The sequence below is a fragment of the Crinia signifera genome, chromosome 5, assembly GCF_055691185.1.
Source record: "Crinia signifera chromosome 5, ASM5569118v1, whole genome shotgun sequence".
NCBI classification, from domain to species: Eukaryota; Metazoa; Chordata; class Amphibia; order Anura; family Myobatrachidae; genus Crinia; species Crinia signifera.
In genome coordinates, this window is record NC_139221.1 from 288,738,682 (window position 1) to 288,765,736 (window position 27,055).

At 45.3% G+C, this 27,055-nt stretch overlaps 1 protein-coding gene across 5 annotated transcripts in view; it reads left to right on the plus strand.

The window, feature by feature from the left end:
• GSDME (gasdermin E) overlaps positions 1 to 26,779 on the plus strand; it is an 88,309-nt gene extending 61,530 nt beyond the window's left edge. Inside the window, exons 8-10 of one of the 5 annotated variants that reach the window (XM_083189191.1) lie at positions 4,761 to 4,947; positions 15,561 to 15,634; positions 23,886 to 26,779. In XM_083189191.1, coding sequence (XP_083045317.1) covers positions 4,761 to 4,947; positions 15,561 to 15,634; positions 23,886 to 24,122 — 498 coding nt within the window. In that variant the 3' untranslated portion in view covers positions 24,123 to 26,779. Of the gene's footprint in view, positions 1 to 4,760; positions 4,948 to 6,545; positions 7,759 to 8,623; positions 9,239 to 15,560; positions 15,635 to 23,885 lie in introns of those variants that run through there. The other 4 variants (XM_083189195.1, XM_083189194.1, XM_083189193.1 and 1 more) reach the window with 4 other exon arrangements.
• The last annotated feature ends 276 nt before the right edge of the window (positions 26,780 to 27,055 follow it).

Consider the following 27,055-nt stretch of genomic DNA (forward strand, 5'->3'; position numbering starts at 1 on the left):
CCCTCGCGGGCTCGCTGCGCTCGCCACGCTTCGGGTTGGCGTCAATAGCGGGGTGGCGTTAACGGTGGTGGGGGGCCATGAAACATTTTTTTTTAAAACATATTGGCCAATTTCACATTGTCATTTTATTTTAACATTGCTGTCTATGGGAAATCGGGTCCATCGCGTCTTTTAACATTACTGTCTATGGGAAATCGGGTCCATCGTGTCTTTTAACATTACTGTCTATGGGAAATCGTGGGCATCGCGTCGCGGCCCCTTATAACGGCCACGACCGACGCGATGCCCCCGATTTGGGGCTAAATCGCGGGCATCGCATCGGTCGGGTGTCCTTACGTTAACCAAACTTAAGGACAAAATCGGCAGCCCGGATAACTCACAAGTACCAAGATTTATCAAAGTCTGGTAAAAGATAAAGTGTAGAGAGATAAGGTACTAGACAATCCGCTTCTGACAGGTTGTGTTTAAAAAATGACAGAAGCTTCACTGGTTGGTTCATTGTCTGTTTCTATGTTATTCCTTTGCAGGCTTTGAAAATTCTCACGCTAGATCCCTTCATCTGATATATACAGTGCTACAATAGGGGGCCTTCTAATCGCCTGAAGGACATTAAAGGCCCCCACACACTAGAACGATTTATTGTCCGATTTCCGACCGATCGTCCGATATATCGACCGATTATTGCCGATTATCGGTAAAAAAAACACGGACGATATATAATATTTATAATAAAATCTATGCAGCCATTTTAAGTAAGGCTGTAACAGAGTTTGCAATGACCTTTTTTTAAACTCTACATGACATAATCTGACTGTTTGAGAAATACCTAATTAGTTACATGTGTAACAGTTTCCAGGAATGTCCCCCAGTATCTATTGTCTACCCAGAATATCTCAATTCCATTTTCATTGTTTTCTAAGATTGATCAGATCCACCAAGGCTGCGTATCAGAGGACATTTATGAAAATTGATGCACAGGTAACAAACAATACTATAAAATCAGTAGAACCAAAAAGGAAAACTCCTGCACAGGTGCCACATTTCCTGAATGTCCTCCAGTGTCCTCCGGTATACAACAGCCAACGTCCAGTCACAGATGTCAGCATTAAGTAGAAAATGCAATGACCTGGTGCCATATACATGACTTAGGGACCAGGTGCTTCATACATGATGTAGGGACCTGGTGCCACATACATGATGTAGGGACATGGTGTCACATACATGATGTAGGAACCAGGTGCCACATACACGATGTAGGGATTTGGTGTCCTATACATGATGTAGGGACTTGGTGTCACATACATGATGTAGGGACTTGGTGTCACATACATGATGTAGGGACCAGGTGCCACATACATGATGTAGGGATTTGGTGCCACATACATGATGTAGGGACATGGTGTCACATACATGACCTAGGGACCAGGTGCCACATACATGATGTAGGGATTTGGTGTCCTATACATGATGTAGGGATTTGGTGTCACATACATGATGTAGGGACTTGGTGTCACATACATGATGTAGGGACCAGGTGCCACATACATGATGTAGGGATTTGGTGTCCTATACATGATGTAGGGATTTGGTGTCACATACATGATGTAGGGACTTGGTGTCACATACATGATGTAGGGACCAGGTGCCACATACATGATGTAGGGATTTGGTGTCCTATACATGATGTAGGGACTTGGTGTCACATACATGATGTAGGGATTTGGTGTCACATACATGTTGTAGGGACTTGGTGTCACATACATGATGTAGGGACCAGGTGCCACATACATGATGTAGGGACTTGGTGTCACATACATGATGTAGGGACCAGGTGCCACATACATGATGTAGGGATTTGGTGTCCTATACATGATGTAGGGATTTGGTGTCACATACATGATGTAGGGACCAGGTGCCACATACATGATGTAGGGACTTGGTGTCACATACATGATGTAGGGACCAGGTGCCACATACATGATGTAGGGATTTGGTGTCCTATACATGATGTAGGGACTTGGTGTCACATACATGATGTAGACCAGGTGCCACATACATGATGTAGGGACTTGGTGTCACATACATGATGTAGGGATTTGGTGTCACATACATGTTGTAGGGACTTGGTGTCACATACATGATGTAGGGACCAGGTGCCACATACATGATGTAGGGACCAGGTGCCACATACATGATGTAGGGACTTGGTGTCACATACATTATGTAGGGATTTGGTGTCCTATACTTGATGTAGGGATTTGGTGTCACATACATGATGTAGGGACCAGGTGCCACATACATGATGTAGGGATTTGGTGTCCTATACATGATGTAGGGACCTGGTGCCACATACATGATGTAGGGACTTGGTGTCACATACATGATGTAGGGACTTGGTGTCCTATACATGATGTAGGTACCAGGTGTCACATACATGATGTAGGGACCAGGTGCCACATACATGATGTAGGGACTTGGTGTCACATACAAGATGTAGAGAATGACAGTAGTTCTGTTGCTTAATTAGACTCTTCCTGACCTTGCAATGCTTCAGACGTTCACTGAAAATCCACCTGTTTATTAAAGAGTTTACTCCTGCATAAGGCTTCTCTTGCTACCTGCCGCCTCATGTCCTGGCCTTCCCTGTCATGCTCACTTCTTGCCTTCACCTCGTGTCACCTGTCTGTCTCCCCCTCCCTCTAGCCTGAAAGCCCCTTACAGGCTAATTGTTACCTTACAGGCTAATTGTTACAGGCTTTTGTTCTTCAGTTACTGCTATGTTTAGTTCAGTGTACCCTGTATTGTTCCAATGTGTGCTATATTTATGGCGCTGCGTTCCACTTGTGTAATTATAATAATAATAATCATCCTTAAAACCTGGACTGTAATGGTGGAGTTTGAGAGACTCTGCTATAAGGTAAGCTGGTAATCCATAATCATCATTATCTGCTTTCTGTAAATAAGGGAGTAATGGGCCAAGGTAAGCCTACAGCATACAGCTTGTTTCAGCAACATTGTTTAGATTACTTGTATGCATGTTTTATATATGATTTATATTTATGTCAGAATGTGTATGACAGTAATTACAGACAAATATTACATGTTATATTATTAGAGGTATCCAGTCGACGGATCTACGCTGTCTAGGTCAACCATGTCATGGTCACCCCTGTCTAGTTAGATGCCTAAAGATAGTCGACTGAGTCTAGATTGACAGTAACGGAAGTTAGATGCCAGAGGAAGAGTGACAGGAGCGTGTTCGGCAGTCACATGGTTGATATGAGTTTTACAAAAAATTTTGGGTGCCGAATGTCACGGGTCAACTTGGTTCACACTTTTACAGTGTCCATGGGGACCCCTGTGACATTCGGCACCAAAAAACTGAAAACTCATGTCGACCATGTGACTGCCGAACACGCTCCTGTCACTCTTCCGCTGGCGTCTAACTTCAGTTGCAGTCGATCGAGACACGGGCATCTAACTGGACGGGTTCGACTGAGAGTATTCGATCGGGATCGGCAGGATCTCTGGATTTGGCCCCAAAATGTCCAGGATTAGACTATCCAATCTCAGGATTTTGGGAATAGACTGCACATGCACAGTCTAATGCCGGGCAGCGTCTGTTCCCAATCCGGCATGCGGCTTGCACAGCACGACCCTGTGTTCGGATGAAAGAGATCGGGCGGCGAGCTGGTTCCAGCCACTGTCACTCACTGTTGGGCGGCGAGTGGGTTCCAGCCTCATTGTCTGAGGTCGGGCCACGAGCGGGTTCCTTCCTCACGACTTCTGTGACTGTGTGGCCGGGAGAGGTCGGGTGGGGAGCAGGTTCTGACCCTGGTGGTGCAGCGACACGGTCTGTGCAGCGTGACCTATGGGTCATGCTGCGCAGGCCACAGCGCTGAACCTGCTCGCCGCCCGATTTCTCCCGGCTGCACACAGTGACACAATCAGCTCCCTCCGGCGTCAAACCAGCAGCCTGCCTCCATTCCGCTGCCGCCTGCCCTGCTCCACTAAAGTAATGCAATGTGGGGGAGAGGGGGCAGTTTTCTTTTAGGGGTGCCAATCCCAAGGATCCTGGGATTGAGAATTTTTCAATCTCGATTCCCGGGATCGAAAAAATTCCCCGCGATTGGCATCCCTAATGGTTGATCTAGACCGCTTTGATCAGGTATACTGTAACCATTATTAGAGGGCTTCATAGCCCTCACACAGAGTTGGTATTAAAGTTTATATTCTACTGTTGCGACTGTAGGGAACGCGGTAGATAGGTGGACAGTGTCTTAGTCAACACTATATGCTTGATGTGCACAAGGTCGACATACAAAATGTGGACACAATAAAACATCAACATGACAATGGTCCATACATGAAAAAATCAACATGGGGAATTTATTTTCCGTTTTTGGCACTTTTTCCATACTTTACCACCCACTTGGACTCCCATTGGGAACGGTGGCGCGGTACACTAATTTGTAATCCACGTGATGACATCTACAAAGTGACATAAAAAACTCTCATGTCAACCTACCCTGTCTACCAATTAGCCTGTAACAGAGCTGTATCTAGCTGAGGGGCCTAATTACCGTTTCCCCTTCCCGCAGTAGCATTGCTTTTGTGTATAAATGGAGCTAATTTGCCTTCCTTCTGCTGTGTCAGGCACAGTGCGATCAGCACACACAGCTCCGATGCTAATCAGCGTTAAGAAAAAACTAAAGCTTAACGATGAGAACATGATTATTTATCTCTCTTGTCTCCGGCAGGTAGAAGAGATATGTTCAGGGCGCAGGCCAAGTCTGACATCCTTGGATGAGTTAGAGCCGTCTGAGAGAGAACGCGCACAGAAGATATTGCACTTTGCAGGATATGATATGCAAAGCGAGAAGCTCCCAGAGCCATCTAAAAGGGATCTGCTGGCGGCTGTACACATCCTTATCAGCGCACTGGATGGTAATTCATTCACGTTCCTCTCCCGTGCTGCAAACCTCCTGCTGAATACAAATGTTTCCTGTGTTCTGTGGCACGACGCTTTATATCCCGGCAAAACTGGGTTTTTGTTACCAAACTGGACAGACATTGAATGGGTGTCTGTAAACGGGTGGGGATGGCAACGTTTACAGTGTCTAGGTAGACAAGCAATAGGTCGACGCCAAATTGTCAACATGCTAAATGTATATATACAAAAGATCGACGTTGACAAAAGGTAAAATGTCGACACACGCAAAAGGTCGACAAAGTAGACACATGAAAAGGTTAGACATGAGTTTATTGTGTCTGTGTCAACATCTGTCGACATAGACACATTTCAGCACACTTTAGTGTTCCCAGTTGGAGTCTGGGAAAGTCTAAAAAATACCCCCAAAAAATGTTTTATGCAATTGAAAAACTCATTTCATGGGGCCGACCACGTTTACTTTTCGCTTGTGTTGATCTTTTGAATGATGACCCTTTTCTCAATGTCAACCTTTTGCATGTCGGCATTTTGCCAATATCAACATTTTTCTTGTCGATCTAGACACTGTAGACCTATCAGCTGGATGCCCTATAGCAGGCATGTCCAAACTGTGGCCCTCCAGCTGTTGTGAAACTACACATCCCAGCATGCCTTGCCATAGTTTTAGCATTCCCTAATAGCAAAACTGTGGCAAGGCATGAAGGGACTTGTAGTTTCACAACAGCTGGAGGGCCGCAGGTTGTTCATGCCTGCCCTATAGACATCCTGATGCACTGGAGTGCAGATCTGTTTCCCTTAGTATGACGATTGCATGAAGCATTTAGTGCAGCATAGATAGGGAGACTTTACAGTAGGGGTGCCCATCGACCATCGATGATTATAAAACACAGATGGTTTATGGCCAGTGTTGAATAGTTTTGCCATCGATGGGGGAGAACCAGATGGTTTCCTACCATCAATGTGAAGCTTAAACAAATAGTTTAATTTTTGCTTTTCACCAAGCAGCCGAGACACAGAGCTTAACTACGACACCCGCTAAGCCCTGCCCCTGTATTTTGATTGGCCCCCAGGCCAATCAATCAAAGAAAAGGGATGACCATCGATATGTAAAAACATTGATGGTCATCCATTGAATAGAAATACACTATCGATGTTAAGTTGCGCTTTTGCCATCGATGGCAAAGGCAACGATGGCCAACCTACTGCTGCATTATGATGTTGATGGGTCATGTGTGCTGCCTGCTGTTAGTTTAGGTATTGATATGGGGGCCTCCCAGGCCTATAAGGAGGTCACACAGGCTAAGCCTTGCTGCTATAGGATAACGGTGGCCTCCTTGTGTCATGAGCTACATGCAGTCTCAATAGAGGACCCAGCAGCTCCCACCCCACCAGTGACAAGGACCACTCATGTGTCTTATCCATGCTCTGGAGTTTGTTTAGTAGTCGTCATGGGTGCACCCATACTGTTAATATTTGTAATAATAATTAAAAAACATCCTTTTCTATAACTCTTTCCCTAATTACGTTTTCATAATTAGTGTTACTAAAAAGATTTATGCAAAATGCAATCAGCTAGATCTCATATATTTCACAGAGCGCCGTGATCAAGAGATTGGGTCAGGAGTGCAGCAGCCAGCTCAGTGATGATGGTTACGGGTCCGCAATATTCCTTCATACTAAAATAGTATGCATAAGTCTAATTAAAACTCAGATGGGTGGATTGGAGAGGAACTGCAGGCTGGGAAGTTTCGGGATGCAGCCTCAGATGAGAAATCTAGATGTGTAGGGTCTGATAGGAGGAAGGAGATTGTTGGAAATATATGATGTACAGAGGATTTAAGGCTGGTCAGTATGTGCTGTTCTGGGAATGTCAAACTGATCTGTTTTTGCTGTACTTGGGACAAAAGTCTGAAACCGTATATGATGAAAACTAAAGGGACCTTTTAACCAGTGGCTTCTACAGTATATGGAATATTGGTGCGCACAGACTGTTCACAAGTGCCTTAGTAGGGCTGCACTGCGCCCCAAGCCGGCCATAAACAACCACTGATGGCTTGCAGGGACAGAGCCACCGCCAGTAAGTGGAGCACTACCCAGAGTGTTTTTAAGGACAAAGGGGCAGTATTAAGCATTGGAAGGTGTCAATGCACCAAACAATCAGCTCCTGACAGGTTAAGGCAGAGTTTGAAAAAAATGACAGTTGGGAGCTGCTTGGCTGCTGCGTTATCACCTTTCACTTGATCATTTCATTGTATCACTTTACCAGGCTTAAATCGTCTGCCCCATCTGTTCTAATGCACACACTAGAGCAGATGCTGGGACCATGAGGCACTGATAGTGCTGCCCAGAGAACCCTGTACTCACACACCCCTAATTACAGCCCTTCTCTTCACTATGTGATATCCTTATATCCCTTTCACACCGCAGCTATAACCCAGTATTTTGCCGATTTTAAAGCATTTTAAAAACCGTTATAGCTGCAGTGCGAACGCGCCATAGTGAAATTACCGGTTCCAGAAAACTTGTATTTCAAAACAATAAAAAAGAAGGATCCACCACGGTTCAGACCCGGTTTTTGTGCAATGTGAATGGCTCTGAACCGCTATTTACTTGCAAAGCCAAGCTACACAGGCTGATAGGCTGTCTTCCTGCATGATGGCACTGCCCACAAGTAGGAAATAAACAGGATTGAGCACTGCTGAGCAGCTCCAGGGTTTGTGGTAATTTCTTCTGGGATTTGTTCCGGGTTTTTTTGGGGGGGGGGTGTGCCATGTCCTATTGGTCAGATGAGGAGGTGAGGTAGCTGCTAAGAATTAGAGGGGAGGAGGAGATTGCTCGCCAGTTAAAGATGCAGTGTTCTATAAAAATATAGCCTGGCTGCTGCTGGATTTTTACGGACATCTGCGCACATTTTAAATACTGTAAGTTGAATGCTCTGAAGAGAAAGTTCCACGAAGTTAAAGATCATAACCGTAAGCGCGGGGGGGGGGCGGGGGTCTGCCCGTTTGGATTAGAACTTTTTTGAACAATGCATGAGCGTGCTTGGCTATTCAGCTCTTGCCACTCTGCTGGCATTGTCCTCAAGCATATCTGCAGCAGAAAGATGCCAACTTGCAACTCTTGAAGCTACCCAGGCCTGGGCTGACGAGTCAGTGGCCAGAACCGATCCCGTGCCACTAGCCCAGTCCCCACCATCACAAACGGTAGTGTCTGAGACCCCTGAAGGCATCCCCGAGACACCAAATGTGGAAGTAGAAGACAATCAGCCAGACCCCAGTCAAGTGCGCCCATTTGCTGAGACCACGCCGTTACGTGGCAACAGTAAGTACAACCCTGTCCTATGAAACAAGGCTTCCCACCGGGATGTAGAATGTGCATGGAGTATGGAGGATGGATACATGGTTGTGGATATTGAGGGTGGGTTTGTGGTGCGTGCCTCTATTGAGGCAGGTTTTATAGCGAGGTAGGGAGTATTGAGCCTGGGTTTGTATGCAATAGGAGGAAAGGCCATAGTGTGGATATTGTTGAGGGGCATTCTGTGTGAATGTTTGGAGTGTTGGACAAATAGAATTCTCAAATGCCTTTGCCGGTCAATGTTGAATTCCTGCATTTCCCTTTTATTGTCCTCTCATTTTGTATTCTTGAAATGCTTTTTTTTTTTAAACACCACAGTATACAATGTGCCGGCAAGGAGATGACGACCGAACAAGACCGAGCAAGTGGCTCAGATAATGACTATGGTCCTTGCAGAGAATCTGGAACAGATGGATGCTGCCATGGCCGCATGAGAGGATGCACGACTCGAGCGTTACCTACAGGCCCAGCAGGAAACGAACAATTCTTTCATTTCACAGCTCAATCAAGACACAAGGGATTGCCTTCGAGAATTACAATACTTCCTAATGAGAGGGCAAAGGGATATGCATGAATTTACGATTGCTCGGCTAAGAGAAATGCAGGCATTTCAAGTGTCTTTGTTTGAGAGATTTCTCCCACACCAAGAGCGTCCACACACAATGCCCCCTCCACAATACCCACACTATGCCCATCCCTCATTCTATGACCATACCCAGCCTCCACACTTCCAACCTCACCCTCCTCAATATAGCCATGCTCCACCACCCTGCCATCATTTTCCACAACCTGAATCTATCCATCCTCCATCTACCTTCCCTCCCCAAACCCACTCTTATCCCCCTCCTGAAAGTATGCATCCTCCCCAAGCCGAATCACCTTCTGAAAGGCTGGCGTCTCCAGATTCACCAATTTTTATTGTTTTACATTGTTACCTTTTTTTTGGGGGGGGGGGGGGGGGGGGGGGGGGACTTTGAAGTTGTAGTGTATTTTACATATTTAGATAATATCTTTATAAATAATGTGTTGGTTTTATGGTTAGGATTTGTACCATTAAACATTTGAATTTTTTCACTTCGAGTTTAAAACTGTATCTGTGTATAATTTGATAGTGGGAATGCACATAAACATCAAACTGGTTTATTTAACCCAAAACCTTAACATAACAAGAAGAAACAAAACACTAGAGAAATGAATGGAGCAATGAGGAAAGGCTGCCCACTATAGCGGACCTCATCTGCTCTGCACTACCAGAATGTTCACCCATGTATGTTTCCAAAACAGGTGCAGGGTACACAGCTGAGTCCGGAATGGAAGAAATTAAATTCCTCCCTCTTGAACTCACAAAGGTTGTGCAGTATACAATAGGCTGCCACAATTTCAGGCATGTTTTCAAGGTCCGCTTCAAAAGACAACGCCATTGTCCGTTTCAGCGTCCGAATGCATTCTCCACAACCATTTGTGTAGAGCTCAGGTGTACTGTACTTGGTTTGGCCTCAGTGCATTAGGTGGACATGCTGAGAGGTCGACATGGGTCTAGGTCGACACAAAGCATTAGGTCAACATAGGCAAGGTCGACAGTCAAAATGTTGACATGGGTTTTTCCACAGTTTTTTTACCCGAATGTCGACATTCAACATTCACTGCGCTCGATTGTCAACATTAGCTGCAATTGCCATGCTTCGGGCATGGGGCCTCGCTACGCTCAGCACACCACGCCCTAATGGATGGTAGGGCATGAAATACCGCCTGTCGGCACATGTTGGTTCAAAAAACAGTGAAAAACCCCATTTCGACCCTTTGACTGTCCACCTTGCCCATGTTGACCTAAGGGGCTGGTTATGCTCAGGAGGGGGGAGTCCACGCTGTTTTTTCCTTTTTTTTTTGTTTTAAGCCGCTCATTACCATAGGTCCACTAATTCACACATTTTCAGGACTAAAAATCACACCATATCGCACCTTTCACCCGCAAATTCACATCCCATTAAATAGGCGTTTTTTTTTTTCAAAAACATTCCCGATTTCGGAACACGCGATAATGTGCAATTTCAGAACCTTACTAAAAATCGCATCCCATTAAATGTCACCCAGTAGATCAATCAACTGGAATCATTTGGATTCACAGGTATGATGTGAATGTTCAAAATATTCTCTGTGAAGCGCTGCGGAATATGTGTGCGCCATATAAGAAACTGTTACTAAATAATAAATTGTAGGTGATGTATTATAATCTGCAGATAGGTCAGTGTGTGTTGTATAAAGGGCTTTGCTGATGTTACTGTGGTATATTGCACAATCCACAATTCAGCTGCGACTGTGATGCTATCATTTTGCCTAAATTGGCACTGTGAGCTTAGGAAATACTGCATGAATATATTACTATTTGCATGTTGGCACAGAGCTAGTGAGAAAGCGCTGCCCCAGCAATGTGTCTGCATCAGGCTATTACTTGTGGGATACACTCTGCACATGCCCAGTAAGGCATTGCAGAGTGCAGCCTGTGTGTCTGATGCATAGAGAGAATAGATGTACAAGAGGAAATAAATAGTACTTAACTTACCTGCACCCGGAGACCAGTGATCGGTGCGTTCCTTCTCTGTGACCCGGTCAGCTGATCTGTGTGGTCAGAAGAGGTGGAGTGTAAGCCACTTTCACTGCACCTCTTCTGACCCCACAGATCAGCTGACCGAGTCCAGCATGTCAGCGACCACACAGACCAGTTGACCGGATAACAGAGAAGGAGCTCACTGGCCACGTGTCTGGGTGCAGGTAAGTTTAGGTCTATTTATTTTCTCTCCTATATACACCTGTTTTCTTTCTCTGTAGTCAGCCTATGGTCTATTTACACACACAGGCTGCACACAGAAGCCGACTTCTGTCTCTGCCTGTCAGCATGCAGCATACCTCCCAACTGATTACAGAGGGACAGTCCTGCTAATTGCAGACTGTTCCACTGACCCACCCGCCAGTGGCCATGTCCCAAGGGCACGCTGGGGGGGGGGGGGGCAGTTGGGGGAAGCTGGAGATCACCGCTGCTCTGGTGGTCGCTGATGAGATGCCATGCATATGGCATCTCTTAAGTGCAGGGAGGCAGGGCCATCTTAATGTATGGTCTTACTGGGCAGCTGCCCTAGGGATCCACAATTGTAGGGTCCTTCAAGCAGGGGTTTGCTGGTGCCTCCAGCGTTTCTTGTGAGGCTAGTAGATATTGCTGTCCACTGCTTTGATTGTGAATTACACAAAATTAGAGCTCTACCGGCCTACAGTCAAGCAGATAATGTAAGCATGCTAATTGCTGGATGGATGATGGCAGTTGGAGAGACGGTACGGGAAGCTATGTTTTTTTTTTCAACTTAAGTAGGGGCCCCAGTGCATTGCTTGCCTAGGGCCCACAATGCCATTAAGACAGCCCTGCAGGTTGGGAGCCCTGGGGCTGCCCAGCTGCTTGGGAAGCGCTGGGCAACCCCCAGAATTGTGTGTTCCACTTATAATGAAATCCCAACAGCAGGTTCTAAGGAAAAGTTCTGGCGGTACTGCTTTCCTAGCACGGCGCCCACGATAAGCATCGCATTAATCGCAAGCATCGCATGAATCTTATGTGTTTCTGCACCATAAGATGCATGCGATTAATGCGACTACAGTGATTTTTTCATTGTATCCATTTTTATCACATGCATCGCATCGGTCGTACTGTTTTAATGTCATAAGATGCATGCGATGCTTGCGATTGATGCAATGAAAGTATTTTTTTATCTTGGGCATTGTAAATCGCATGCATTGTATACTCTTAAACATACATACAATGTATGCGATGGACGCGATTTACGCGATTTCATACATTTGGCGCTCACAGGCCCGTGCTTACAATGTTAAATGCACCCCCACACCACCCCCCCCCCCCCCACTATAAACGTGAACCCGAAGTGTGGCGAGCGCACCGAGCCCGCGAGGGGAGGCGGTACGCGCCCTACGACCTTTCCATACCCCCACTATCCACGTTGGCGTGGAGTTGAGAATAGAAAGTGTGGCGAGCGCAGTGAGCCACCGAGCTCGAAGCGTGGCGAGCGGATGCGGATACCTGTGAAGCCCGCGAGGGGAAGCAGATAACTGTGAAGGTATCCGCGTCCCCTCGCCACACTTTCTATTCTCAACTCCACACCGACGTGGATAGTGGGGGTATGAAAAGGTCGTAGGACGCTTACCGCCGCCCCTCGCGGGCTCGCTGCGCTCGCCACGCTTCGGGTTCACGTTTATAGTGGGGGGTTGGCGTGGGGGTGCATTTAACATCGTAAGCACCCATTTGGGTGCTTAAAAGCACCCTTTAGGGTGATTATACAATTTTTAATCGTATAGGGGGCATACATACACCATAGTATATGCACTTTAGTATTTTGCATCGCACCCATCGCATTCATTGTACATATAAAACTACATACAATCCATACAATTGACTCGACATACAATCATCGCACGCATCGCGTACATCGTACATCGCACATGAATAAAGTAAACGATGAGTGCGATGCATGCGATTTAAATGCATACATCGCAGTCATCGCATCGCACGCATCGTAGCTTACTATACTACTGTTTTTCATACGATACATGCGATTTAAAAACCGAAATCGCACGTATCGCACAGATTGTATGCCATATAAAAATGTACACGATTAATGCGATGGGCGCTGTGCTAGGAAAGCAGTACCGTTCTGGCTGGCTCAGTAGACATTACAAAGCAAAAAAGAGGACTTCATTTCTGTCCTCCGCAGTTATGATATGCAGCGAAGAAGACCAAACGGAATCCTTTATTTTTAAATAGGAATGAAGAACCTGTTACTGTCCTCTTCCAGCCTCTTCACCAATCTTAAAACTAAACTTAAACTATTTGCTGCTCTAGTTCAGAGTACCATAACACTGTGAATGGATGGGACTTGTTATTTCCTATTTATTTTTTTGTGTGGTTTAGAAGAATGAATGTGAAGCTTGTCATGTACCCAGTGTCACAAGGAACCACACTGTTTCCAATCGTAAAGCGCAATGGAATATGCTGCGCTATATAAGAACCTAGGATACCCTGGCACTTGTGGCCCTCCTGCTGTGATAACGAGAGGGAAAGTGTTTCCACGTCTGCATCATTTGTTGTCTGTATATACCTGAATGTACGAGGGAGGGCTCCCCATAAGTCTAGTATTATCCTAGCTGTACTCTATACATTATCACAAGAACTAAATAATGGAGGACCAGGATGTCCACCACGCACAGTGGAATAAAACGCATCCGGCAATTTGTGGATAATTAAACCATAACAAGGTATAATTTTCTGACGTTTGTCGTACAGTGAGTACACAATGCTCACAATAAATGATGTTGATTACAGGATTATAACGGCACCTTTGTGAAATAAAATACAGTTAGGTCACAGAGGAGCATATTATCTACACAACCGTGAAAGCTGCGTTGCCATGGCACTGTGCGACATATATATCCCCCAAATGGAAGCACAAATCATATTTGTTTCATGGCTCTGAAGATGTCTCTTTATTCTCGGTTTACTTCTCATCCTTAATATTTAGTTCTTGTCTTAGAGTTCATTCCAGTGAGTCTCATTCTGTTACAATTACTCTAACGTTTACCTGCCATCTGCTGTTCCTAGGAGGTTAAAGAGTTGCATTATATTATAGATCACACAACTGCGTGAGCTAGTTTGTTTTGTGTTATACTGTAAGTTACTTCAAGCATGTTCTATCACTTCAAGCAGAAGCTTGCTGCCCTTTGCCATATTCCCAGTACTCACATGGAATATGGAGTGGTTCTTTTGTATTTGTGAACATTAAGCTAGTTTTACAAGGTTGAAATGTCCGCATATTAGAATGTCAACAGACCATCACTGACCTAACTGGTCCTGGTGGTAGTGACACCACAAGCAGTGTATTTTGGGTGCTTGTGGTCATGCAGTATATTTTGAGTCATGTGTTGAGCCGTTCCAGTGCCGACTTGTGGTAGTGACATCACAAGCAGTGTGTTTCAGGTCCTGATGGTCACGCAGTGTATTTTGGGTCATGTCTGGAGCAGTTTCAGCACAGACTTGTGGTAGTGACATCACAAGCAGTGTATTTCAGGTCCTGGTGGTCACACAGTGTATTTTGGGTCATGTGAGGAGCAGTTCCAGCACCAACTTGTGGTAGTGACATCACAAGCAGTGTATTTTGGGTGCTTGTGGTCATGCAGTATATTTTGAGTCATGTGTGGAGCAGTTTCAGCACAGACTTGTGGTAGTGACATCACAAGCAGTGTATTTCAGGTCCTGGTGGTCACACAGTGTATTTTGGGTCATGTGAGGAGCAGTTCCAGCACCAACTTGTGGTAGTGACATCACAAGCAGTGTATTTTGGGTGCTTGTGGTCATGCAGTATATTTTCAGTCATGTGTGGAGCAGTTTCAGCACAGACTTGTGGTAGTGACATCACAAGCAGCATATTTCGGGGTCCTTGTGGTCACGCAGTGTATTTTGGGTCATGTGTGGAGCTGTTTTGGCACAGACTTTAAGTCCATATTCACCAAACTGTATTTCACCTCTCTGGGAGTAACCCAGAGAGGAGAAGCAGCTTATTACCTAGTTGGGCAGAGATAGTCATGTCATCAAGCACGTCCCCAAGACGAGGAGTTGACCGTGATTCGCATGACTTCGGCAGGGTTTGGGGCTAATCAATGTTATAACTGTCTTTAGCTCCACCCTCTTCACAGCGCTAATAGGTTTCAAATGTTATTAACCTCATCCTGGCCACTTCACTAGACAGGCAAGATGCGGGAGAACCTTAGGCTGCCCCAAAATGCCTCCCACAGCTTCCAGGAGGATAGACAATAATGCATAAAGCTCCATGCAGCCTGACCCTAACCTCCCGCTATTGCCTTGTCCCAATTCTCCCATCCTGCACTCTTAGCGTTATACTGACACTCTCAGAATGCCAACGATGTGAGAATGTGCATGTGCCTCATCACAGTGAACTGGCATTAGGCTGATAAGTGTCTGTGCCATGCTCACCAGTCTTGGCTTTGTCTATCCCCGTACCATTTGCATCTCCTCAGTTTTCTTCTACACGTATGCCTAAGTTAAAACTGCAAGTCGTAGATTATGATTCTGGTATCTTAGTACTCATTTGTTCATGTTCTTGCGATACAGCTTGCGGTGTCACTTCCAGGCACCTTGCACGGTTGTCACTCGGGTAATAATATATATACACCCTTTGTCTCACAGAGATGCCAGACTCTGCCATGGCCATGCTTGGTGTGTGCTCTCAGCGTCATCTGCTGCCAGCTCTCTCTGCCTTGGTGAGTATCATCTATATATATGTCTAGTGTCTGATTGTGTGTCTCTGTTGGCAGCGAGTGAAACTACATCTCTTTCTCTCTCACACTTGCACAAACACAGAGGCAATCACAAGGGAGCAGACTAGCTTTCAAAGCATTTGCTTCGAGCAGGCTTACTAGTCATCTATATATATCTCTAGTGTCTGATTGTGTGTCTTCGAAACACAGCCATCTGTTGGCAGCGAGTGAAACTACATCTCTTTCTCTCTCACACATGCACAAACACAGAGGCAATCACAAGGTAGCAGACTAGCTTTCAAAGCATTTGCTTTGAGCCGGCTTACTAGTACTTCATATTTTTCCTTTGGGGAGGTTACTTAGTATAAATACAAATACAGAGTGGTGTCATTATTAATGTGCTTTCCTATGGAAACCTACAGAGTATAAATAAAAGATATATTCTATAAAATACATTAAATCCGTCTCCTTCACATACACCATTAGGAATATTTTTTTACCATTTGATTAGAATTATTGTTCACTGGATGGACATGTTACAGAGTATTTGTTAGTTGTGCAGTAGGATAAAATAAGGAAGGAAGTGTGTACGTCCATTGCATTAGCTGATCAGTAGAACTAGAAATTTGTATTACACTGTTCTAGAATGCCAAAGAAACCTCAGAAATAATTAATTTATAACATGTGTTGTATATGGGTGTAAGATTACCCCACACTATTTGAACCATATTGGGCAAATACCTGTAGGTTTCTTTGTGGCTGAATTTGGTAATGCAGTAGGGTTCCGGGAGTGGTGGCCTCCGCAGTGTGACCTCTGCGCAGAGCTGTACGCCGGGGATGGAAGCAGCCGGGCAGCGTCTGAGCTGGTTTTCAGATGCTGCCTGGCATTAGACTGCACATGAGCAGTCTAATGCTGAAATCCCGGGATTCAAATCCCAGCAATTTTGGGGCCAAATCCTGGGATCCCGCCAATCCCGGGATTGGCCATCCTACACCCAGTGTGTATGGGCCTTATGGCAGCCTTAGACACACATAGGTTACCTCTAAAGGTGGCTCTACTAGTACTGGAGGGGCAATTGCACAGTCCAAAATTCAAATTCAGGAGCCACATCAACTGCCACCCCAATCCTTGCCAGACATCACTGTCCGGGGCTCACTGGCAGTTGGTGCGGGTCCTCTATTTGAATTTTGGACTGTGCTGCCCTGTGTCCTTGGCATCTCCATGGCATCCCTGGATGAAATTGTTATTTATTTTCAAACTGAACTTCAGCAGAATACGTTGCCTCCAGTAGGTAACATCTGGCTAGGTGTAAAATGATGAGCACATTGTTGCTTGTAAGAGATCTTCCAACATGCATGGCAAAAATTGCCCTTGTGTATTGTGCCCTTCAGCTTTCTGCCACCTGATGGCCTGATTATAATTTATGAGTCAGGGATTTTTAACATGTAGCATATTGACGATCCGCCAACAAATCGCTTATATCCGCTGATTAGGATCGACCTCAGCATACATCTGCTAATCTATTGAAAGTGAGGTATACGGACACTAGGTCGACAGTCGAAAGGTCGACATATGCATTAGGTGGACCACTGAAGGTCAACAGGCCTTAGGTCGACACATAAAAAGGGTTGACATGGCTTTAAGTCAACAGGGTCATTAAGTCGACACAAGCATTAGGTTGACAGTAAGAAGGTCGACCTTTTGGTTTGGGTTTTTTTTTTTTTTTTTTTTGCAGGGAACCAACATGTGCCGACAGGTGGTATTTCATGCCCATCCTCCGATAGGGCGTGAAGGGGGAATATAATAAACCGAGCCCAAAGCATGGCGAGCGTAGCGGTGCACTTTTTCCGTGTCCATGTTGTCTGTGTTGACATTCAGGAAAAAACAACAACTTGAAAACCCCATGTTGACCTTTTGACTGTTGACCTACTCAATGTCAACCTAACGCTTGTGAAAAGTGTCAGTGATCGAAGAGAATATGGGGCAGTACAGCTCCTTTTATGTGGAACAGGTAGGTGACATTATCAGCACCATATCACACCACGCCCCCCGACAGCTCACCTGTGTGCCGGCCACACCCCCTACTGGCACACTTGGCTTCCAGAGAGGTTTGCCGTCAAGTCGGTGAGTACAGCTTACCACAAGCTGAAACCAAACAAGCTTACCCTGCATATGGTAGCGGCAAAGACCCAAGCCCAGGGATGCTAGCATTGAGACACTACAGCTGCAGTTACCTAGATCTCTCTGTAACTCACAGAAATCAGCCATCCCAATGCATCAGTCAGATTATTAATGCACTACACAATTTAGGTTAACGTTTCAGTTGCAGATGTCCTGGGGAAAATAATGAAATATGAAGGCTTGGCGTGTGTTATAAATACAGTATCTTATTCCTTACTATAAGGGATTTACTGGTGACTTTATATAATGTCCTTTTCCTATTGTGCATGTACAGAGCACTAACATGCAGACCTGTGCTGTACAGTAGATCCAGGGCTGCCTCCTTGTGCAATTAATGTGTTTTCATTAGTTAGAATCTTGCAGAATCTGGTTAACTGCGTCATGAGTTACATCTACAGTAAATGCGTTGGTTTCACTGGGAATAATGGCATTCATTTTTTCCGTCCCTATATTGTTGTTTTGTTTATTTCTCGTGACAAATGTGCTTTATATTTCTGCATATTTTATGAATTTCATATCTTGGTTCTTCCTTGTAGCTATAGGAACCAGAGACAGTGGCATCTATTGTAGTTTGTTTTTTCTTAAAGGTACATTTCTTGGCATCCATTACTCTGAGTTAGTAACCCATTTCCTTAGGTATAGACAGGAAGTTGTCACTCGCAAGGACCACGTGTATATAGCCTACTGCCTCCTCTCCTCCGTTGTTGTTTTTTCCTTAATCACAAGCTATAGTCGGGTGGTTTGATATTTTTGATGCAAGAATTATCCCGGGGTTGCCTACTTTTCAGCTGCCCGCTAGCCGAAGAAGGGGAAGTAGCCAGCAGACATGCTGTGAAGGGGGCATGGCCGAAGGTGGGACTGAAACGCTGTGCTGTATTTTGGGGCATGGCCATTACGATCTTGTCATCGTGGCCACGTCCCCGCATTGCAATATTGGTATTTCAGGCATTGCAGAGTGGGGACGGGTCCACAGTGACAAGATTTGCGTCATCGGGTTACCGCGGACCCCCTGCCTAGTGGGAATTGTGGGAGGCTGGGGGATTCCAAAAGGGTTACCCGCCTTTCAGGGGGGCTGGGAGGCAGACACAAATTCCGGGAGCCTCCAGGTCATTCTGGGAGGCTAGACAACCCTGGTTATTCTTGCCAAACAGTGTGCCTTCTGGAGCCACGGTGTGTGGCGGGGTGGCTACCCAGGGGTGAATTACACTTGTGATTGGGGAGTATTGGAGCTGATTCCATCTTGGCGGGCGCGTTTTGTGCCTTATCGGGTGCCGGGTGACTGACAGACAGTTGGGATTCCGACAGTCATTACACCGACACTCGGGATCCCGAGGGCCTTCGGCTATTCTTCCTCGTGGGGGTCCATAGAGGGACATTGTGTCTGCGGCGTGGCAAGCGCAGCGAGACCGCAAGGGGCTTTGTTGTGCTCCCCCCCCGCTGAGACATCAGACATAATGACTGTTGGGATCCCGCCTGTCGGTGTGCTATACCACACCCGTCCTATCAATCAGGTCCTACAGTAGGTCCAGCCACTGAGTGGGACGATGTCTGGAGTCAGAACTGGAGAATACTGCCCCCTAGCTTGTCCAGTGGTAGAGCACAGCTGCAGGCTAGGGGGGTCGATGATGTTGGCGGACCAGAATGGTATTAAAGATGTCACCACACACCAGAGAGGAGCTGCGATTGGCCTCTCAATACACAGAGTGGATTACTGTGATACTGTGGAAGCAGAATGGACAAATAATCATTCTCTACAATGGCCGGTTAGTGCCCATTCGAGGTAAGTCCTCATTAGGTAGATATTCTCCATTAAATTAGTGGATAATATAGGGATGGCCATCGTTGACATTGCCATCAATAGAAATTCTGCAACTGGCCATCGATAGTGCTTAACTATGCAATGGATGACCATCGATATTTCTACATATCGATGGTCATCCATTGTATTTGATTGATTGGCCTGTGGGCCAATAAAAAAACACAGGGGGCGGGGCTTTGCGGGTGACGGGGGCGGAACTATGCTCAGTGTCCCGACACTTTAATTAAAAAAAAGCAAAACATTGTTTTGCTATTCCATCGATGGAGGAAAACCATCTGGTTCTCCCCCATCAATGGCAAAAGTATTCAACATCGGCCATGAACCATCGATTATTTCGAATCATCGATGGTCGATGGCCATCCCTAGGATAATATAAAAGTGCCGGCATGTCTAAATCTACAGAGTGCCTTCAGCAGCAATGGCTCCTAAAAGAAGATGTCAAAAAAGGAGAAGCATTTAGCAACTGTGCGGTCTGCAATAAATCTTTTACTGGGAATGAAGATACGGTGTTCTGTGATGAATGTGTACGAGTGCCGGCTGCTGTTTCTAGTCAGCAGTCTAGCAAGCGTTAGGGGCTTATGGAATGGATAAAGAAGTCATTTGTCTCTAAATAGGAGTTCTTAGCTCTGCAGGGGTCTAACAGATCCAGGTCCCAGGTGAGCCTTGATTATGAGTGTGGTGCAGCTACCCCAGGATGTGGTACTGCATACAATATTGAGGATTGTTTTAATGACGAATCAGAAGAAACCTGTTAGGATGCGAGAAGCTTTAAATAAAGAACTTGCAGGAATTAGAGGGATAAACCTCCGACCAATCAGCTCCTACCTGTCATTTTTCAAACACAGCCTGTGACATGGCAGTTAGTTGCTGATTGGCTGGTGGTTTATCACTCTCCATTTTATCACTTTTCAAGCTTAGTACATCTGGCCCATTGTGAGCTACAGTACTTTTGTGGTAACATTCTCAGCAAGATCCAAGGCTGTTGTAGTGTCAAGAAGGCATTATGGCTGCACTCTTGGCCAGTTGGGATGCAGTCGGGATCCCAACAGTCAGAATACCAACAATGGAAACTCGATGGTCAGAATGCGGTCATTAGGTTGACAGTATCCCTACCCTAAAGCTCCCCCTAGTGCTTAACCCTGGGTACAGGTTGTTAGGTCAACAGTGTCTAAGGGCAGTAGACCGCAAGGAGAAAAATTCTCCGTGCATGGCGAGAGATTTTTTCTCTCGCCATGCACTCGCCCTGTTCCGGAGGGCTCGCTGCCTCTCCTGCTCCCACTATTCAATATGGTTAAGACTCGCCGCCACTCGCGGCGAGTCTTAACCCCTGCAGCGGACGAGCGTCCGCGGCAGGGAGCTGGCAGGGAGCCGGTGGCAGCCAGGGAGATTAAAGTCTCCCTGGCTACCCCAGAACATATGTGGAGGGGAGGTGGGCTCCCCGGGACCCAGGCAGCACAATGATCGGATGCAGTGAATATATGAATATCTAATGAGCGGCTCGAGAGCTCCGGCCCCCTGCTGGCTGCTCTGTGTAAAAAAAATATATATATATATATTTTTTTTTTTATTAAATATATATTCATGTGCTTATAAGCACATGAATAAAAATAACATGCCCCTTCATAGAAAAAAATCCTGATTTTTTTTACACCAAAATTAAAATAAAAAACCTTTTAGTTTAAAAGTTCACATTCCAGTTCTCCATGAAAAGATGGAGAATTGCGACACGGAGAGACACGGCGAAAATCACTTAAAAAGACGGCGAAAATATCACATTGAATAGGGTGGTTCACTTTTGGAGAGCAAAATGCTCCTTCCAACGCGAAAACAGCACAAACTCGCCATAAAACACGGCAAATTTTTCTCATTGAATACTGGCCTAAGTCGACCACTATTGGTCAACAGTAAAAAGGTCAACATGGTGAAAGGGTCAACTCAAGCAACTCAAGCAAAAGGTCGATCTTTTGCCTGAGTCGTCCTTTTGACCATGTTAATAAATGTTTACATTATAATATGAAATATTTTATTAACTATATGCTTTTATATATGCTGGGTGAATATACACATTTGTGCCCTTACTGGCCCCTAGAGGTGTAAAAAGGTGCTATATATATATATATATATATATATATATATATATATATATATATATTAGTGCGGGTTCGGCTCTTTTATGTTCTTTTACTGGTTGAAGCCAACAAAATCATTTGTCCTTGTGCTGAAACAGGTTAAACAGATTTGACAGATACTTGTTATTAACAATGGAAAATTATGAAATAGACAAAAGGTTGACATAGCATTAGGCGACACCTGAAACGGTCAGCATATGTTTTTTTGTTTTAAATAGGAAGTCAAGATGTAGATGTTTTCACATAGACCCCAATTATTGTTGCTTCACTTGCTTTGCTTCAGGCACTTTACCGTTTCTACATGGAGGGTAAAGTATCAAAAAGTTCAAAAGAAATTACATATATATATATTTATAAAAAATCCTTCATGACAACCATTTTCATGTCAACGTTTCTCTATGTAAACCTTCTCAACTATGTGGTGTTGACCTATCAACTGTCTACCTAGACACCATTGACCATTGGCCTGGATATCCATGCACCAGGGGCCTAGGGTCTGCTGTGCATACAGGTCACACCTATGTTCCCCAGTCTGGAGAGTGTCTAGTGTGTAGTAAAGGTCTCCTCTGAGAGGGATTGATGTGGAATAGGAGGGGAGGAGCAGCACAACTTGTGTAGTAAGTGCCACTGAAAATGTCAAGGTGCCACTATTTCCAAGGGTTCCCTAGCCCTGTGCTGTATTATGATCAGTATTTAAGTTAGATAAGCTGGGATACTGTAATTTGTGAATGTGGAACATTTAATCCTAATGACACCATACCCTTGTTGTACCACCCCCTTCTCCCACACTCATCCAATGATTCCCCCTCTCCCCGCACCCAGGCCACTATTAATTTGTATTTTGGGGGCCATTTATCATTCTAAATTTGCGTCGAAATCCCTGAAAACACCCATTTTCGGGGGTTAGCCGCAAATAATATGTATTTTCCCCTGAATGTATAAGGAGGGACCACAGCAGGAATTTCCAATCCCTGCTGCACCACTGCCGGCCACCTCCCCCATAGGTTTCTATGGGGGATGTGAAGCTGCCTGATCTATCAACATCGGGCAGCAGCACATCGCATCCCTGGGCTATCACCATTCTGAGATGGCGATAACCCATTGTAGCCTATGGGCTACACACCACATTGGTGCCGGGGCAGCGGGGTCGGCTCAGCACATCGCAGGGACGGGCTGCTTTCGGAGCCCTGTCCCTGCGAGCAGGGGTTGATACATCCTGCCGTTAGGATCGCATTTTACAATGCGATCATGGGCGGCAATATTCCGCACAGTTCTCATTGTATATGCAATCATTTAAAAATGGGCCCCAAAGTTGCTTACCCCAACCTAGTTTTGTAGCATTTTGTTTGCCATGCTGACCTTTTCTATCAGTACTTCTTACAAAGCATGCATCGAAGCCCTTCGCTTATTTTACGTATATCTTTTTCCCACCAACTAACGTTTCCTATTAGTTTTCCCGCCTTTGTCTTCTCAGTCCACCACAGCCATGCGTACGGCCCAATGGCCTCTTTCCTTTCAGCTAGGCACGCACTCGGGGTTTTGTAGGCTTTAACTACGCTCTGATAAGATAAAACAAAGATGATTGTCCTCTATTGAGGATGAGGGCGAACAGAGGGCGAGGGATTTAATTAGACACCAGAAGAGAAATTGTCATTTTAGAGAACAATGAAATTAATGTATGTTGCTGACATGGCTGAGGATCGGCATCTCCTGTGCCTCGTTATATTACAGATATAATTAGACTGTAAATCATGTGCGGGAAACACGTTGTACATCTAGTCTCTTACATATATATTATATACATATATATATATTCTATTTACAGACATTTACAGTAGTCCACCTTACTGTTACTTAAGCATAGTGATAGTGTTTAACTTTATTATATTCCCATGATCTTTACTGAGATTTTTATTGTTTCACTTCAATACCATAACAAATGTCAGCAGTGCAATCAGATCTGCATTGGCGCATCTAGTAATATAATGTAAGAATAAAGTGTTTCCGCACTGCCAGTAGCTATGCCTTGCTACAGCCCTCTAGCACGGAGCTTGTTAAAAACTATAAATCATAACCTTCCAGCCTCTGGGATTAACTGTATTCCTGTGTTCTCTCCTTAATTAGCCAAACATCACATCAGATGAAGGACTTTGTTCAAGGACAGGACCGCTGCTGTCTGATCTCATCCACCAAGGCACATTTCAGATTGTACAGAGGTTGTTCTCTTTATCTAATGTAAAGATGGAAGTGAATGAAGAAAGCATCAGTGCAGTAACTGCCACGGATCCCGGCTTCCTCCCACTTATTCTTTACATTTCCATATCGGGATTCCATTCTTTAGAAAAACACAGTAAGAACTGAATTATTGGACTGTCCTCCCGGGTTCCGACAAGCAACAGCTACACAGAGTGAGGGTTTTCATGTACTGTACAAGTAACTGTTTAAATGTAGCAATACACAAGTTAAAAAGTTACGCTTGGCTCCAGAGGAGGGGCTGCAGCACGTTCAAAATTCAAATAGAGGAGCCACACCCTCTGCCAGTGAGTCAGTTTGGAATGGCAGTTGCTTGCCTCCCCTATTTGAATTTTAAAGTGTGCTACAGACACCCCCCCCCCCCCCCCTCTGGATCTTCCCCTGCTTGTCATTTTTATAATTTCTGCTAAAAGCATGTAGGGGAATGTATTATAAAGGACCTTTAACATCACAACCATGAGACCCATGACAGCTGGAAGAAGAGCAAGATTGGCTTAAGTGTGTTTTTGCTCGCCACGGGTTACATTTCCCAATAGATATCCATGTGGACACCTGGCCGTCATGGGTCACATGGTTTTTGACGTCAGAAGTGAAATGTAATAGTGTTATAGGGACAACTAAAAAAATTGCACCATATTGTACATCACATGTCAAATATCGCACTTGTAATAGGGTCTGATTTTATTTTAAGACAAAGTCAGAAATCATTTGCGATTTCTGTCGATTTTTAGTAACGGCAATGTGCGATTTGTTTTTTAGACATGTGCGTTTCTTAGTAATGGAATGTGCATTTTTGGGTAAAATTGAAATGGAACAGCATGACATGGGGTCAGGTGTTGCAGCCCATGATCTCTTTGAGCCGGTCCTGGTTTTACAAATAATGGATAAAAATGATCTGCCCCCTAACCCCCCCCCCCCCCCCCCCCCCGAATTTTAGAAACCAGCACCAGGCTCTTGGACTGGTCCTGGTTCCATGGAGACGGCTACATCCAATCAGGGCTTAGCTCATATCTGATTGGTGACGTCACTTAGATTGCCTCAGAAGCGGCGGTAAGCCGCATCTGCAAATACTCAAATGCGTATCTCCTGTGCGGGGTCTTGGTACAGAATTTTATTTTAACCCCCCGGGAACCCTACTGAAGAAAAGGACCACCCAGTGTGGGGTCCAGGGGCAGGGGCAAACGCAGGATTTTCAGAAGGGGGTTTCCAGAGAGGCGGAGCAAAGCACGGAGATGGACACTTAGGTGACCCAGTATATGCCAGGTCAGTTAAAGTATTATAGATAGACCAAATGTATATAAATAATAATAATAATAATAATAATTATATATATATATATATATATATAAAAAAATATATACATAACAGCAGAGTAGACCCCTGGGCATAGCAATGTATTGGGGCCCCTAACTATCCTCCAGCGGTAGGGGTGGGGGGTGCTATGAGCGGAAGCTTTGATGTCCTGCGGGTGTTAGGGGGTATTATATCAACCACTCAGCATGTAGGGCTCAGTAATTTCCACTAATTACCCCTTTACTGCACAGATGGTGGGAGATGGGGTGGGAGAAGGGGGCATTGGGCTGAATGAATGGATCCCAATACATAACTTCCAGGGTGGTAGAGGATGTTTAATATGCAGAGGAGGGGTGTATAGTGGAGTGGGCTTATTATTCATAATTTTCTGGTGGGAGGGCAGCTTGCTTGACTGCAGATATCTCCAGTTCCAGGAACTAGATTTCTTAGCATTTAATGGAATTAAAAACCAGAGAATCCCACCTACCAAATGGTATTGGGGACTAGGGGTTCAGAGTTCAGGAGGCAGAGCAATCTGCCAACGAGTATATAAAACTACTTACCAGGTGTGTGGAGCTGGAGCAGTAACCAGCTGCTGGAAGGCTGATATCTCTGGTTCTGGGCACAGTAGAGTCCAGCTTCTAGCTTCCCTCAAAGGGCGAGAGTCCCAGCTTTTGGAATGTATCCTCAGAAAAGAGAAACTGAAATATCTGACTGGGAACAGCAATTAACAGGCTTGGATGGGGACCACTGCTTTGAAGTCAGATATCTCTGGTTCCCCAGGGCTGAGTTTTAAAATTCTTGTACCCATGGAAAGAGGGGATTAGGGCCCTCAGATTCCTGGGGGGGGGGGTGTTCTGGGTACTCAGAGACCCCCCCTGCATGCGCTACTGAGGGGAGGTAAGTATGTGTATGTATGGGTATGTGTATGCATGTTTAAAGCTATACTGTCTGGGTGTCTGGCTGTATTTATTGTAACCTTGGTCATACTGGTGAACTACAAGTCTCAGCGGGCCCTTTAATGCCCACATGCTGGGACTTGTAGTTCTCCAAGTCCCTGCATGTGGGGGAGGCTTGCTGAGACTTGTAGTTCACCAGTACAACCCAGTGTTGTTGTTTTTCCTATTTTCTTCAACCAAAATATCAGCCCGGCGTCCACAACCCAGGGGCACCAGGGACAGCCCCGGGGTTCAGCCCTGGATGGGTGAAGCCTGGGGGGAACCCCTATATAAAAAGTGTCCTGCGGCTGTGGCATGACCACTGTCGTTGGTGCCCCATGTTGGTTCCACAATACGGGGGACCCATATTCTTTTTGTCCACCCTATCTTTGGCACCAGGGCCTGTCTAAGAGCCCGATGCTGCTTTCTTAAATACGGGGCGACTCCAGATATTTTTCCCCCCAGCTCAAAGAGCCCAGGGCTGGTTATGCTCGGTGGGGCATGCCATTTAATAAATATATAAATATATATATATATACGTTGCTTAAAGACACTGTGTCTGTGCAGGGTATTTGGCGGAAGCGCGTCATTCCGCACTGTTACTACATGTGCAATTTCCAGTTAACTCGCGATTTTGTCCGTTTAACAAAAGAATTGCATATTACTAAAAATCTCAGACCTATTACATTTTGCCCCAGAGGTCTTTTAGCCTACTTGGATCTAGCATCTACCAAAGTTTTATCTAAAGCAACAGAGATTTTTCCTTCCTACAAAGAGAAGTGCCACCAATTGCTTTGTCTTGCTTCTCAG